Source organism: Rattus norvegicus, chromosome 7, assembly GCF_036323735.1.
Source record: "Rattus norvegicus strain BN/NHsdMcwi chromosome 7, GRCr8, whole genome shotgun sequence".
In the NCBI taxonomy this organism is placed as follows: domain Eukaryota; kingdom Metazoa; phylum Chordata; class Mammalia; order Rodentia; family Muridae; genus Rattus; species Rattus norvegicus.
Window position 1 is genome coordinate 135,362,981 of NC_086025.1, and position 15,483 is coordinate 135,378,463.

Genomic DNA, 15,483 nt, shown 5'->3' on the forward strand with positions numbered 1-15,483 from the left:
GCCCCGGATAGCCCTACGCGACTAAAAATTCAACTCCGTGAGAGAGTCGGGACGACCAAGTGTTATCCCTTTTAAAAAATTTTTTTAAACTTTCGGCGTGAAGCAGAATCATGCTGGATTAAACATCTACCACACGAAGTTCCCGCTTTGCTAAGGAAGTGACCCGTAGCCCATCCATCTCCCTCTTCTCACTCCTTTCTCACCAGACACAATTTCAAATCGAACTTTTATTTATTAAATTAAAGAGAGAGAGAGAGAGAGAGAGAGAGAGAGAGAGAGAGAGAGAAAGATTCCACAAAGGGATGATCCCTTCAACGGTGTTATATGCCCTTCCCAGACTCCACTGGCTTTACCCTTTGTCTTGGGGCCTAGAAGGAGCAGGGGACAGAACAGGAAGATCCAAAAGTTTCAGGAAAGGCATTCAAAGGCACAAGCGGTTTTAAAAGTCACTGGAGTGGAGTGGAACCTCCTAGATTGGGGGACTGTGGATGTTTATAGTTTAGGGACCTCTGTCCTGTTATAAATTCTTTCTCATGGCTTCTAGGCACCAGGCCTTGCACATAGTAAGCACTCAATAAATACTTGGTTTATTTGAATTTGATCCCAGAGAAAGCCTTTGCCCACCTACTTTTTCAGGAGGGGCACCTCCAAACCAAAATCCTCCTGTTAGATGGGCTCTCCAAAGAACTCGTTTAAGATGGCAGCTGCAAGCTCTCCATAACCATGACAACAAGGGAATAGCCTGATGAGGTCACAGGGTATGAGAAGAGGGTCAGTTGAAGAACCTGCTCTGTGGTCAAGAGAGCTGGGGTACATTCCAGTCCTCCCCTCCATAGGACTTGAAGTTTCACAGCTTCTGGCTGGGGCTTGAGATCTTAGTGACTGCCTCACAGAGAGACACCCACATAAACTAAAAGAGGCCTAACAACCCAAAACTCCGCTGAAAAAGAAACTCAGAGACCTCGATGATAGAAATCTACGAAGGTCTCCACTATCATTTGTCTATCTATACACAGATGCATTTGTCTAGAATACCCTTAGCACAAAAAAAAAAAAAAAAAAAGATTCCCTTTCCCTCTCCAGCTCACTGTACCTGACCCGTCATCATAACTTAGATAAATAGAATTATTATTATTATTATTCTTTACTCCTGGCGCACAGGGGCTAAGTACTCAAGGCTGGGGGACAGCCTCCCTGACCTTGGGGTCACCCCATCTTTGGGATCAGATCCCCATTGGGCTTCCCCTTTCTTGGCACTCTGCTCGCAGCCAGGTTACTAACACCAATCTCCTTAACTCTGGTTCCTAATGAAGAACCACCAAGGGGGCAATAAATTATCATCATCATCATCATCATCATCATCATCATCATCGTGTTTGTTTTAAAAAAGCTCAAGAGAATGGAAAGCGGGGGGGGGGGAATCGGGGCGACAGCCTGGAAGCTTCCGGGAAAGTGGCAAATAGGGTTGGGAAGCAGAAAGATTGAATGGCAAAGAATTAATGAGAAAATGATGTGCGGCCAGATGGAAGCTGTGAAGAACAGGGGCAGCGAAGAAAGAGTTCAGGAGGTCAGAGCATGGGAACTAGGCACGGGCAAAGGCCTGAGAGGAATTTGGCTAAGACAGAAGAGTGAGGAGACATGCAAAGAGAAAGCCTAAGGGATCAGAGAGAGATCCCCCAGAGTATGGCATGGCATGCATAGGAGAGAGCGAGGGACAAGAGGACCCTGGAGCTGGAGATCTTCCTCTGCCCAGCTCAGATCTCTAGCAGGTTGCTCTGCTCTGGGCTGCCTCCAGGGGCTTTTTCTGGGGGTGCAGGCGAGGTGGAAGATCGGGGCGGCTGATTGGCTTCTTCTTCCCCGACGCTGCGACCCTCCCCCAGCTCCTTAGGGCCACTTGGGGGCGGCCCGGGACCTGGCTCCCCGTGGGTGCGCTGATGTTTGCTCAAGTGGTCGCTTCGGGTAAAGCGCTTGGAGCAGAGCAGACAGGTGAACTTCTTCTCCCGGGTGTGAGTGCGCACGTGGCGCTCCAGCTCGTCAGAGCGGGTGAACCTCTTGCCACAGAAAAGCCAGTTGCAGACGAAAGGCCTCTCGCCAGTGTGCCAGCGCAAGTGGGCTTTCAGATGCGAAGCCTTGCCGTACACCTTGCCGCAGCCGGGGATGTGGCAGCTGTGAATGGGCTTCTTCCTCAGCCCAGCCGCTGCTGCCCCCAGCCGCTCTAGCTCCTGACAGTTGGGGCAGTCGCAGGTAGAACGCCCTGCCCCACTGCCTGCATATCCACCACTGCCCCCTGTGCCTGCACCCCGGGGAGGTTTGCCTGCACCACTCCCCTCCAGTTGCCCACTATTGCCAACTGCCTTGGGCTTATAGACATCTTGGGGTAGGACATGCTGGGGACCTGGTTGCAAGAGGTGGGGTGCTGGATAGGGAGCTGGGTTAAGGGGGGCAAAGTCAGACGGGTAAGTAGGCAGCTGGGGGTTCAGTGGAGGCTGGGCAGGGCCTGTGGACAGTGTCCCTTGCAGCCCATCACCCTGGCCCTGCCCACCACCTAACCAATTGCCCCCAGGGTGCATGTCCCACCAAGGGGTAGGAGTGTTGCCAGGACCTGGTGAGATGCCTGCATGGATGCCCGCCTTGTACCAGGAGCCGTAGGGATGGGACATATCCAAGGACGTGTAGACACTAGGCAGGCAGTCAGAAGAGCTGTGCCCCTTCGGCACCAGCAGCCCCGGGTCTTGGGCACCAGTGGGCCCAGGAAATGAGTGGGGAAAGGGTGGGTAGTCATTGGCATAGCCAGAGGCCGGGGCCGGGGGACTGCCTGCAGGGGAGAGGAGTCCATTGGTGCTTGAGAAGGGAGCTGGGTAGGCGTCCCCCATGGTTTTGGGGGCTGAAAGGTCAGTGTATGGCTTCTTTGTGCCTCCTTTTCCCAGGGCTGTTGAGTCTCGCAGAGGGCTGGAGCCACCAAACTTGCTGCAGGCTGCTGTCAGCATGGCCAGGGGACTGGAGCCATAGTGAGCTTCTTCCTGGAGAGAGAGAGAGAGGCACCGCTTAGGAGGGAGGAAGAGAGGATAGAGGGAAGGGCATAGCTATGAGTCTGAGACCTACAAACATGGAGAACAGCACAGGGTTTTGGGAGAGGAAGAGGAAAGGGACCTGGAGGCGAGACTGCCAGTGGGGCCCGGCAAGCCTGGTGCTCTAGCCCGGCAGACAGGAAGAAGAGCCTCCAGTGGAGTCCACAGGGGTGTACAAGTGTCTCCCAGGAAGAGCTGAAACAAAGGAAGCAGCCAGCTGGCTGAGGTAAGATTTAGGGGCCTGACCTAGGAGAGTGGATATGAAGCAGACAGAAGCCCAGCCAGGGACTCTTTAGTTGTATGGCCTGGAATGAGGTGGCAGTCATTTATAATATCCTAGCACTCAGGAGGCAGAAGTAAAGATCAGAACCGCAGGTCACCCTCAGCTACACTGCAAATTCCAGGCTACATAGACCCTGTCTCAAAAACAAGCAAGCTCGGTGTGGTGGCAGGAGTTCAAGGCCAGCCTGGCCTACATGGTAAGTTCCAGAACAGCCGGAGCTATGTAGAAAGACCCTGACTCAAAAACAAACAAACTAGCCTCGCCCCTCAGCAGGCTGAGCCCAGGAGTCTTTGAGACCAGCTTGGTCAGCACAGCAAGGACACCGTCTTCCATACCTTCTCCAGGGAAAGCAGTGTGGGGGGCACAGAGAGAAGCAACGGTGTTGGGACATCCTACCCCATTCCAGATTTTCCTGTCTTCACCTCAATTCTATTTCCGGTCTCTGTTTCAGCTCCTGACTAAGGAGCCACTGTCTCCCCATCTCCCTGAGGTCAGATCCACATGTCCCTAGTGAAGAATCTCTTGGCGTGCACTCTGGACCCGGGAAGGTAGAGGAAGGGACAGCGGAGACACTGGGACATTGAGAGGGAACAGGGCCTCAGCCAAGCCTGGGTTGTGGTGAAGCAAGAAATGTCTTTTAAGCAGTGGCTGGGCATCACCAGCTAGCGTCCCTTTGAGCAGTGAGAGACTACAAAGTCCTCAGGACGCTCTGAGACAGGGAGCTAAGACCCTAGACACAGCTTCAGTGTCCCCCAAGGTGTAGTACATGGGATTGGTCTGCACCTCACCATTCAAGTGCTGTGAATGAAGTAAAACATGAAAGTGGGATGGAGGGGGGTGGTTAGAAACACAGAGGTAGCTGGTCAGTGACCGCACACATCTTTAGTCCCAGCACTCCAGAAGCAGAGGCAGGCGGGTCTCTATGAGTTCAAGGTCAGTCTAGACTACAGAGCAAGTTCTAAGACAGCCAGGACTACACAGAAAAACCCTGCCTCAGGAAGGAAGGAAGGAAGAAGAAAAGAAAGAAAGAAAGAGCTCCTTAATACCTACCAAACTGCTATGACCAATCTGACCCCCCTCATAACACCATCCCTCAATGACAACCATCCCTCAGGACCTCCTGGTACCCTCTTTAGGTTAGAATCAGAACCACTTATGAAGAAATACACTTCAGCATCCTTGGTTAATATGTATGAGATCCTGGGTTCAACCAAATCGACTTATAAAAAAGAGAAAAAAAATAAGAAGCATTTTTCTTTTTTTTTTTTCCCCCGAGCTGGGGATCAAACCCAGGGCCTTGCCCTTGCTAGGCAAGTGCTCTACCACTGAGCTAAGTCCCCAACCCAAGAAGCATCTTTCAAAAGCTGGACTATATGGGACCAGCGAGATGGCCCAATGGGTAAAGGCATTTGCTGCTAAGCCTGGTGACCTAAAGTCAATCCCCACAACCCACATGCTAGAAGGAGAGACTCCCACAAAGTTGTCCTCAGACTTCTTCAGATGCTTTGGCATGGCATTCCCATAAACCTACCCTACCCTCCCTCTCTCCCTCTCTGCCTCCCCCCGCCCCGTGTGTGTGTGTGTGTGTGTGTGTGTGTGTGTGTGTGTGTGTGTGTGTTTTACCAAAAATTTTTTAAAAGCTAGCCATTGGGACTTGAAGGATGGCTTGGAAGTTAAGAGCACTTACTGTTCTTCCAGAGAGCTGGGTTTGGATTCCCAGCACCCATGTGGTAGCTCAAAGTCATCTGTCACTCTAGTCCCAAGTGATCCTACTCCCTCTTCTGGCTCCACAGACACCAGGAACACACACATACATGTGACCAAAACACCCATACACATAAAAATTTTTTTAAAAAGTGCTAGACGTGGTGGTACACACCTCTAATCAGAGCACTGGGGAAGCAGAGGCAGGCAAATCTCTGAATTCGTTCAAGACCAGCCTATCAGCAAGTTCTAGGACAGCTGGAGCTACAGAAAAGAAAAATCTAATTGTCCAGTGCCTTCCTAGTAAAACATATGAAGGAGGAGAGAATCCAGGGCTCTCAGATACACGACGCCAAATCTTAGCGGTAACCAACACTGGTGTCTCAAGGTTTCAGTGAAGGTGTGTGTGATCACTATACTGCACTCCTGCCCAATTCATTCATATTCTCTCTCTCTCTCTCTCTCTCTCTCTCTCTCTCTCTCTCTCTCTCTCTCTCTCTCTCTCTCCTTTCTCTCTCTCTGGACCTGCCAATCCTATAGGCTCTCAATAAGAGCCACCAAAACCTTGTCCAACAGTAAGTAACCCCCTGGGCTTTCCCAGTAAGACTTTCCCTGGATCTGCTAATGACCCAAGCCAAGAGAGAGCTGATAGGGACTGGAGTCAAACTTAGTATGAAGGAGAGGTAGCAACATGGGAGTTCAAAGACGCATGAGGCACAAAACCATGGGACACAAAGTCCAGTGTGCCTGAGGAACTGCTGTGGAAAGCTCCGCAGGACAGAGAAGGCGGGCCCCTAAGGGAGAAGTTTGCATTAAGAGGCAGAAATGGACAGGAACGTTAAAAGACAAAAGGGAGGGAGAGCGAGGGAAGCAGAATAAACAAAGGAGAGGTGGTAAGAGATCCTGGGCCAGAAAAGCTAAGGAAAACACAGGAGGTGAAGAAAGAGGGAGGGGGAGGACAGCGTAGACTTCCCACCCAAGAGAAACCCACCATGGCGATGGGCCCCAGAAAACCCCCGGACCAGGCCACTCCTCCCTCCTTCTCCCCTTAGTTGCTGCCCCCTCCCCCCCTGCCCAGCATGGCCCTGCTCGGCTCCAGCTCCGGTGGCTTCCCTGCGGTCGGTTTATTTTTAAAAACGCCGACGCGGTCCCCCGCCTGCCCGGCCCTCACACTGTGGCCACAAGGGCCTCAGCCAAGCCCAGGGACCCCACCCAGCTGTGGGGAGGTAGGGAGGGGTGAAAGAAGACAGCCAACCCTAAGCTGACATGAGACCCCGACTTTGGGGAGCAAGGCCAACGCGGCCCCTGAAGGCCAGAAAGAAAAACCAAAGTACTGGACCGCGCGTGGAGCCAAGCGCTGAAGTTCCTTCATATCCTCAGTCTCCTTTTCGGGCTGATTGCTCGCTCTGCGAGAGCCTAGGGAGAAGATTCAGGGTTCTGAGCATGCGCTCCTTACCTGGCCATATGCATTACCTTGTAGTACCCGGGACACCCACTCTCCAGTTTCCCTGTCCCTATCCCTATTCTACCACCCTTTAAAATAAAGGGCTTAGCCTCGCATAGCGGTGCATGGCGGTGCATGCCTTCAATCCCATCACTCAGAGGCAGGAGGGCAGATCTCTGTGAGTTTGAGGCCTGCCTAGTCCAAATAGTCTAACCCTAACCCAGAGTTCCAGGACAGTCATAGTGAGACTTTGTCTCAAAAACTGAAAATGGCCAAGCTGGGAGGTGGTGACCTGCACCTTTAACCCCAGTGCTCTGCTCGGGAGGCAGAGGCAGGCAGATCTCTGAGTTTGAGGCTAGACTGGTCTACAGAGCAAGTTCCAGACAGCAGGGGCTACACAAAGAAACCCTGTCTGGGAGGCTGGGAGGGAGGGAGATGGGGCTGCCACTACATATGTTGAACACCAAGGGTCCCTGTCCCTAGCTCCCAGCTTTCTCCCCAGTTTCTTCATTCCCCCAGCTTTGCAGTTTTTAAAAACCAGTTTCTCTTATTATGAGTATTTTTTAGAGGCTAGGAATTGGACCCCAGGTCCCTTCCCTGCTGAGCGACCACACTAGCACTGAGCTGTATCTGTCTCTAGCATGAGTTTCCCAGTTCATTGCCTAGTGTCCTTCCCTCAACTCTCCCTCTTCTCTGATCCCCTGCTACGTGTCTTACCCCCAGCAGCTGAGTCCCTTCTCTGAACCCCTAACCCCTCCCACTGCTGAAGAACCAACTCGTAGCAGGCAGAGGGATTGGGGAGGAGGTAAAGCACCCAGGATCCTAAAAGCTAGGTAAGAGGAACAGAAACTGCCAGGTAACTCCAGCACTGGGGAAGCAGAGCTAGACAGATCTCTGTGAGTTTGAGGCCAGCCTGGTCTACATAGTAAGTTCCAGGACAGTCAGGGCTATGAAGGAAGACCCTGCCTCAAAAAAATAAATAAATACGTGAATAGATAATAAATAACTAAAAAGAAAGAAAAAACAAATGGAGAGACGGGGTGTCTTTACGTTAGGGAGTCTCCTGTTCACACAGAATAGGGGGGAACCAAAAGTTTAGCATCCGTGACACATTCTATTGCCAAATGCTTCCCCAAGCCTGTGTCTTTCCAGAAAGCCTCTGAACTGCCCCTCCCCCAGGCAAGAATGCCACGCTGGCAGGGCAGGGGCAGTGTCCACGGATATGGACCGACAGGGCGAACCCAGGACTTATATGCCCCTCTTTCCTCCTGCTTCCTCAAAACCATTGTTTCAATGGTGGCTCAACATAAAGTCTGTTGAGTAAAAATAATAACAACAATGATAATAATAATGACGATGATAAAGGTTCGGCAGGCTCCCAGGAAAGCCTGCCCACTTGAATTTAATTCCCAGAATCCAAGGTGGAATTAGAAGACTGATTCTCAAACGTTCTCCTCTGCCCTCCCTCCACACACAAGCAGCGGCACACGTGTGCCCACTATGGTCATACATATAAGTAATAAGGAATAAATTTAGAGTCTGTTGGGGGGAAAGGGCATGGTAACAATCTGTTCACGATGCAGCTGAAAGTGGATCTCTGTACTTGGGCTACCTGCTTACAGAATGTGGCCACCCACTGGCTCATATGCCACTACCTCAAACTCAGTCATAAAGTCCTTATCTCATAGTCTTACAGACACCATTTCTCATCTGGGCTAAGTACTAACACAATCCAGCTTGTGTGTGTACATGCACTCTTGTGGTCCCACACACAGGCAAAGTCAGCAACAAGTATAACAATGTATCTAACATAGGTAAGCCAGTGGATGCTTAAGTTCAAAAGCTTCCTGCTGAGGCAGGCGGGTGTACACACACACACACACACACACACACACACACCACACACACACACCCTCTCCTTCAGGTTGAACTAGTCAGCTTTCTGATGAGTCAATCAGCAAGGGCTAAGTCACTCCTGGGACCTGAGGTAGGGTTCCCAGAACAGAGATTTTGTTGGTTTGGTTTGATCTTGAGACAGGGTTTCTCTGTGTAGCTCTGGCTTTCTTGGGGCTCTCCATGTAGAATTAGGCTGGCCTTGAACTCACCTGCTTCTGCTTCTGCCTCCCAAGTGTTGGGATTAAAGATCTGTGTCACTACATTGGACTGAGATAAGGCCCCGTGAATAGGGACGATTTGAGGCTCCTGGAGGGCACTGACATTCAAGGAGTATTATCTCACCCCAGATTTCTCCAGAGATACCCTGAAAGCAGCCCAGAGATGGTGACACAGAAACACTGGGAGATGAGGAAGAACTCAGGCTCTGAGTGACTTGAGTCCTCCCTTCTAACTCTATGTCTTGGGTACCCCAGAAGCCCTGACAAAGTTAATCCTAATTTCTCAAGATCCTAAACTCACATGGTACCCTGGTTCGCTTCATCTTCAGAACCAAAGAGGCAAGGGACACTGCTGGGGTCCCAGTCTGGAAGGGAAGTGGCCCAGTCCTCCCTGGAGCCTCCCACTCCCAAAATAGAGCTTAGTTTGTCTTTGGCTGAAAGCTAAATATTTGTGAGCCGGGCAAGCGGCCTCAGACCCTGTCCCTCCTCCTTGCTTCCCTCTCAGTCCTGGGCTCAGTTCCCCTGGCCAGCCCCCCACATGCAGGGCTGCCCTCCTCCTCTCCCACACACCAGCTCACAGGCCAGGCTCTTTCCTCAACACAGACCTGACCAGATCCTGCTTGATGTAGGAGCCCTAGACATGGGATTCCCCCTAACTCAAAGAACAGTAGCTAAAGGCTTCTCTGTGCCCACTCAGACATCGTCCACTGTCACTTTACCTGTTCTCCCTGCCCATCCCCTCTCTTCCCTTTCTCTCACTCCCCGAAGTCAGTGGCTTACATGACCTTAGGGGCCTTGGCTTTCTCCTTCTTTGACTGCTGCCCTCTGACCCCTGTCTCTGTTCCTCTTCCTTGCTTGTACCCTCTGCTTGCCCCTTCTAGGACCCCACTCCTCCTCTTCGTGAGAAGGACCCTGGAAGTGAGTAGCAGTGCAGCTACTGTCTGTGTGAGCCGAGGGGGTGGAGTAGGCATGGATTAGGACCAGGAAGATTGTAGCTGGTTTCTTAAGGAAGAGGAGGGAACAGTTACCTCAAGCAGAGAGGACGCCATCCTCAGGCTGGGGACCGGGTCCCAAGGAGTCAGGCAGATGGAGAGAACCAGGAGCCAGTGGGAGAGGGGAAAGGGAGAGGGAGGGAGAATGGGAGAATGGGAGAGAAGAGATCTAAAGTTAGAAGGGACTGGGGGGTGGGGGTGGGGGGGCTGCTCTCTGTCTGTAGGGATCCACCCTCTAATTACAGCTTTCCCAGCGGAGAAGACTCCGGATCCAATGAGGAAGGCGAGAGAGGGAGGCAGAGGGTCCAAATTTCCTGCTCCATTTGCTGAGCTCCCCAAAGAAGGGATCTGGGAGGGAGAGAAGAAAAGGGGTGCCCAGGGACCGTGTGGGAAGCAGGAACACGGGCAAGCTGTCAGAGCTCCCTTGGGGTGCTACGGGGAAAGGTGAAAAGGGCTGGTAGACCCAGGTGTCCTACATACCCCAAAAATCCAATAGACAGCTGTGGGCAGTCCCCCAGAGCAGCCCAGTATCTGTACCTGGGGAGGCTAGGGTTGGCTGTCCCGTCTCCTCTCAAGAGGTCTGGCACGAAGATTACTGGCAATGGGTGGCCCGAGGGCGCTGGGAGGGATCTTCTCCTCTCTCAGGCCGGCTCACTCAGATCCAATCCTAGAATCCGACTCTTGACTCGGAGTCCTTGCCGCTACTCAGTGGCGCGGCAGCTTCTGCTGCTGCTGCTGCTGCTGCTGCTACTGCTGCTGCTGCTGCTGCTGCTGCTGCTGCTGCTGCTGCTGCTGCTGCTGCTGCTGTTGCTGCTACCACCGAGGCTGCTGCCGCCGCTGCCGCGCTGCTGAGGGAAGGAACAGGAGGGAAAAGGAACAAACCCCAAACCACTAATTAGAGATCTGGGGGGGGATGGGGGATTGGGGACGACACTCACACAGAAGGACTGGAACACACTGACATACACACTCATGAGCAAACACAGGGATGATGCATGAACACGTACTCACTGCTACCCACATGGGGACTGTCAATGTGATGAATGAACACAGACAAACTCATATACAATGAATATGATCACACAATGGGGGCACCTACACTACCACCTACCACCTCCCAAGCTGGTGATAGAGACTTTTTGTTCATTCAGCCACCACTAGATCAGGATGGCACTGTGCGTGTCTGTGTGTGTGCACACACACACACGTGTGACATGTGAACATGTGTGCACACACACGTGTGACATGTGAACGTGTGTGTTTTCAAATGTGTGTGTATCTGCATGTGTATGCGTGTATGTATGTGCACACCTGTGTATGTGTGCATGCACGTATGTGTGTGCACATGTATGTGTGTGCACATGTAGTGTGTGCGCGCACACGTGTGAACATGTGTGTGAACATGTGTGTCCGTGTGTCTGCATGTGTATTCGTGTATGTATGTGTATGCATGTGCATGTATGTGTATGTGTGTGTATTCATGTATGTGTGTGTCCATGTGTGTCCATGTGTGTGTATGTGTACATGTGTGAGAGTGCATTTGTGCTGTGCGCGCGCGTGTGTGTGTGTGTGTGTGTGTGTGTGCGTGTGTGTGTTTTGTGTGGAGTAGGAGGGATAATATGTCAAGTGTGCTTTCTTTTACTGCAATGTTTCAGTGTTTCACTGTCAATGAGTTAGTCTGGAGAGCAGGTGATGGAGAGTGGGAAGACCGCGTCTTGTTTGCAGATGAGGGCAGCCTCGATTTCACTGTTAAGCAATGAGACCCACCTCAGTTTGCAGGACAGAACCTGGAAACTGACATGGTTTAAGGCAAGCAGGACTGAGGCACAAAGCAACTCATTCATGCTCACACTTAGCCTCTTGGGATTAATCCCCTCAGAAAAAGTACTCTAGCTCTATCCTTCCTTCTGAGTCACCGGGTGCCATCCCCGATGCCCTCTTGGCTAAGGATCTAATATCCATTCTTCAACAGTAGCTCCTCTCATACATCATCTTGTTTCCCTGGATGGGGTTTCCTGCTCCTTCTCAATGGCAGCGACTCCCTCAGCTCACTCCAGAAAGAACTTAGGCAAGTGCTTAATCAAGATTTCCTGCTGTGGCATCCAATCTGAATGAGAAAGAAAAGGAATTTCAATTAGGATGCGAGAGAGAAATCTAAAATATTTATTAACTGATCAACTTTGGCCCTAGCAGAACCCCCCCCCCCAAAAAAAAACCCAACTTTGGCCCTAGGATAAGTTAGTGGGAGAAGACTAGATAACTAAGTGGAATAAAAAAAAATAGCACATGTCCCACAGAGGGGAGGGCCTGTCTGGGGAGGAGGACTGCAGGAGGACTGAAGGAAGACTGCAGGAGGACTGGAGGAAGACTGCAGGAGGACTGGAGGAGGACTGCAGGAGGACTGGAGGAGGACTAGAGGAGCACTAGGGGAGGACTGCAGGAGGACTGGAGGAAGACTGCAGGAGGACTGGAGGAGAACTAGAGGAGGACTGGAGGAGGACTAGAGGAGGACTGCAGGAGGACTAGAGGACTGGAGGAGGCCTAGAGGAGGACTGCAGGAGGACTAGAGGAGGACTAGAGGAGGACTGCAGGAGGACTAGAGGAGGACTGCAGGAGGACTGCAGGAGGACTAGAGGAGGACTAGAGGACTGGAGGAGGCCTAGAGGACTGGAGGAGGACTAGAGGACTGGAGGAGGCCTAGAGGAGGACTGCAGGAGGACTAGAGGAGGACTAGAGGAGGACTGCAGGAGGACTAGAGGAGGACTGCAGGAGGACTAGAGGAGGACTAGAGGAGGACTGGAGGAGGACTGCAGGAGGACTAGAGGAGGACTAGAGGAGGACTGAAGAAGGACTAGAGGAGCACTGAAGGAGGACTAGAGGAGGACTGCAGGAGGACTAGAGGAGGACTGGAGGAGGACTAGAGGAGGACTGAAGGAGGACTAGAGGAGGACTGCAGGAGGACTAGAGGAGGACTGCAGGAGGACTTCAGGAGAATTGGAGGGGGCCTGCAGGAGGATTAGAGGTAGAGTGCAGGAGGACTAGAGGTGGAATGCAGGAGGACTGCAGGGCAGCCTATCATCACCCTCTGTTCTCAGCCAGTCTTTTTTTTAAATATTTTATTTATTTAATGGATATGAATACATTGTAGCTGTCTTAAGATACACCAGAATCTGTTACAGATGGTTGTGAGCCACCATGTGGTTGCTGGGAATTGAACTCAGGACCTCTGAAAGAGCAGCCAGTGCTCTTAATCGCTGAGCCATCCCTCCAGCCCCACCCAGCCAGTCTTGATTGGACTCTTCCACTCTTGACTCTCTAGCAATCCTCAGTTTCTCTTTATGGGGGAAGAGTACCTACTTTCTTGTTCCTTTTGACCTCACAGCTCTTCAAAGAAAACCAGAGAGGGAAGGTAGATGGAGGCTCAGGGACATGGCAGTTTAAGCAGCAAGCAGAAGCAGAGTTCAGGTAGGATTCAAGAGTTCTGGGTTCCAACTCTCAAGTTTGTTTTTTGTTTCCCCCCAGGAGGGTTGAGGATGTAACTCAGTGACGGTGCATGCTAAACTCTCTCTCTCTCTCTCTCTCTCTCTCTCTCTCTCTCTCTCTCTCTCTCTCACACACACACACACACACACACACACACACACACACGATTTCAAAAAGAAACCCTGTGAGCCCAACCTCAACGTTCAAAGAAAGTATTGGAACCTTGTGGCTGTCAGACAAAAAAGTGAGGCAAAAGGCAAAACAGAAGGATCAGAGGACACACCGAGGGAAACAGTCCAAGAGAATCTGAAAGGTATTGGCTTAAGAAAGGAAGAGCTGGGGTATGGTGGTTCACACCTTGAATCTCAGCACTTGAGAGGCAGAAGCAGGCAGATCTCTATGAGTTTGAGGCCAGCCCGTTCCAGGTCAGCCAAGGATACATAGTAAGGCCCCGTCTCAATAAATAAATAGATGATAGATAGATGATAGATAGAGTAAATAAAATTAAAAAAAGGCCAGGTGTGGTATTTTTTTATGTAGCCCTGGCTTTAATATAATTCCTCTCATTCCTGCACTCAGGAGGCAGAGGCAGGAGGATCTCTGCCAGTTCAAGGCCAGTATGGTCTACATATCGAGTTCTAGAACAGCTAGGGTTATATAGAAAAACCCTGTCTCAATAAGAGAGAGAGAGAGAGGGTTGGGGATTTAGCTCAGTGGTAGAGCGCTTGCTTAGGAAGCGCAAGGCCCTGGGTTCGGTCCCCAGCTCCGAAAAAAAGAACCAAAAAAAAAGAGAGAGAGAGAGAGAGAGAGAGAGAGAGAGAGAGAGAGAGAGAAAACAACAACAACAAACCCCAGACACCTGGCTTTGAAAAAGACAAGACAAGACAAAACCCAGAGAGCGCAAAAGAAAAAGCGACGACAACAACAACAAAATCACCTTAAAAGAAAAAGAAACAAACTCAGAGGAACAAAGATGGAGGAACACAATCGGGTCAGAGGAGGTGGAAGGTAAAGCAGCCAGCAGGTGGGGGGCGGGGAAGGAGTATAAATAGTGCATAATTGTGTCCGATGATTACACGGGCCACCCCACCCGTCTGCCCAAAAGGAAGTGCCCGTGGTAGGATGTTCCTATGACCTCGTAGTCTCCTCCATGGGGGTGGGGATGGGGAGCAGGAGTCTGAGGCCAAAGTGTTAGCTGAATTTCTAGGGCTTTAGCTAAGAAACTGGAAAGAAGAAAGGGAAGCTTTCCAGAGATTACTGCATCACTAGACAAAGGGAGGATAGATTGGTCAGGAAACTGAGGCAGGAGGCAAATCTAGAACAAAGTGGGAGACCCAGTTGGCACTCAAATCTGACTGGACACGGAGGAGTGAAAGAGCAAGGGATGGATAAAGAGGTCAAAGAAGAGACTCGAGGGGGTTGAGCTAAGGCAAGGGTCAGCCCTGCCACTTCCTGGTGGGAAGGGATAGAAGTTGTCATATCCAAACAACTTTAGAAAAAGAAACAGGAGGAGCGGAGTCCCCGGAAGACGTGAAAGCCAGACACCTGGAGGAGGAGTAAGCACACCGACACAGACAAGCCTCCTGGAACCAGGCAAAGGGCTGCTTAAATCTCAGAGATGCCACCTTCGCCCAGTGTCCTCAGACCCTGGTTTCTGACATCTCTCACGTGCCTGTTAAAGACGGTATTGCAAGCCAGCTGTGAATCTGGCATCCCTGGGACCTGCTCCCCACCGTCTCTCCAGTGCCCTCAAGGGCTGGGGGTAGCAACAGGAATCCCTTACCAAGGACCTACCTCCACCCTCACAGGCCTCCCTCAGCCCAGCCTCCCAGGGGGTGGGGCTGCCCAGGCAGAGGCGCCATGTGGCAGGGGCGGGTAGAGGCTGCGGCTCTGGCCCTTCCAGTATAAACCCCCTAGGCATCTGGTTTCTATCCACCACCCCCCACCACCCTGGGGGCCCCTCAGCCTCCGCCCATGGCCACCCAGACGCTGAGCTCTAAGATGGACGTCCCTTGAAGGGTGGATGGTGCCTTTCTGATCTTCCAATGCCAGCACTGAGCTGAACCGCAGGGACCACGGGGACCACTCCCTTCCCTCCCTTTCTCCCTCCCTTGAGAGATTCAGGGTGGGCTTCCCTACACTAGAGGGGCTGAATCTGGGACCTGCCTTCAGTTCTCTCTAAAGATTTTGTATCTCTTCAGAAAGGTGGAGGGAGAACGAAACGTGAGGGGAACTACCTTCTTCCACAACCTCTGCCTGTGCCCACTCTGTTTAGGCTGAGCTGTCTTTGAAATCGCTAATCCAAGGGGCCCCTTAGGCTCTTCCCTTGGAACTGTTCTAGATTTGGCTGCTCAGGGAGACTCAGCAGAAAGGACCAAAGCGAACCCACGAGATT

The 15,483-nt window shown here is 51.7% G+C and overlaps 1 protein-coding gene across 3 annotated transcripts; it reads right to left on the reverse strand.

Annotated features, from left to right (window-relative positions):
• Positions 1 to 212: 212 nt before the first annotated feature.
• Sp7 (Sp7 transcription factor) lies at positions 213 to 10,396 on the reverse strand. 3 transcript variants are annotated; one of them, XM_017594791.3, is made up of 3 exons: positions 10,143 to 10,396; positions 9,642 to 9,669; positions 213 to 3,020 (listed from the first exon to the last, which is right to left on the reverse strand). In XM_017594791.3, exons 2-3 carry the CDS (start codon positions 9,660 to 9,662, stop codon positions 1,755 to 1,757), a joined length of 1,287 nt encoding a protein of 428 aa, XP_017450280.1. In that variant the 5' UTR covers positions 9,663 to 9,669; positions 10,143 to 10,396; the 3' UTR covers positions 213 to 1,754. The 3 variants fall into 3 exon arrangements, with proteins under 3 accessions (XP_017450280.1, NP_001032721.1, NP_852039.2); NM_001037632.1 differs by lacking the exon at positions 9,642 to 9,669 and having other exon boundaries at positions 1,755 to 3,020; positions 10,143 to 10,381; NM_181374.2 differs by lacking the exon at positions 10,143 to 10,396 and having other exon boundaries at positions 1,755 to 3,020; positions 9,642 to 9,760.
• Positions 10,397 to 15,483: the final 5,087 nt, after the last annotated feature.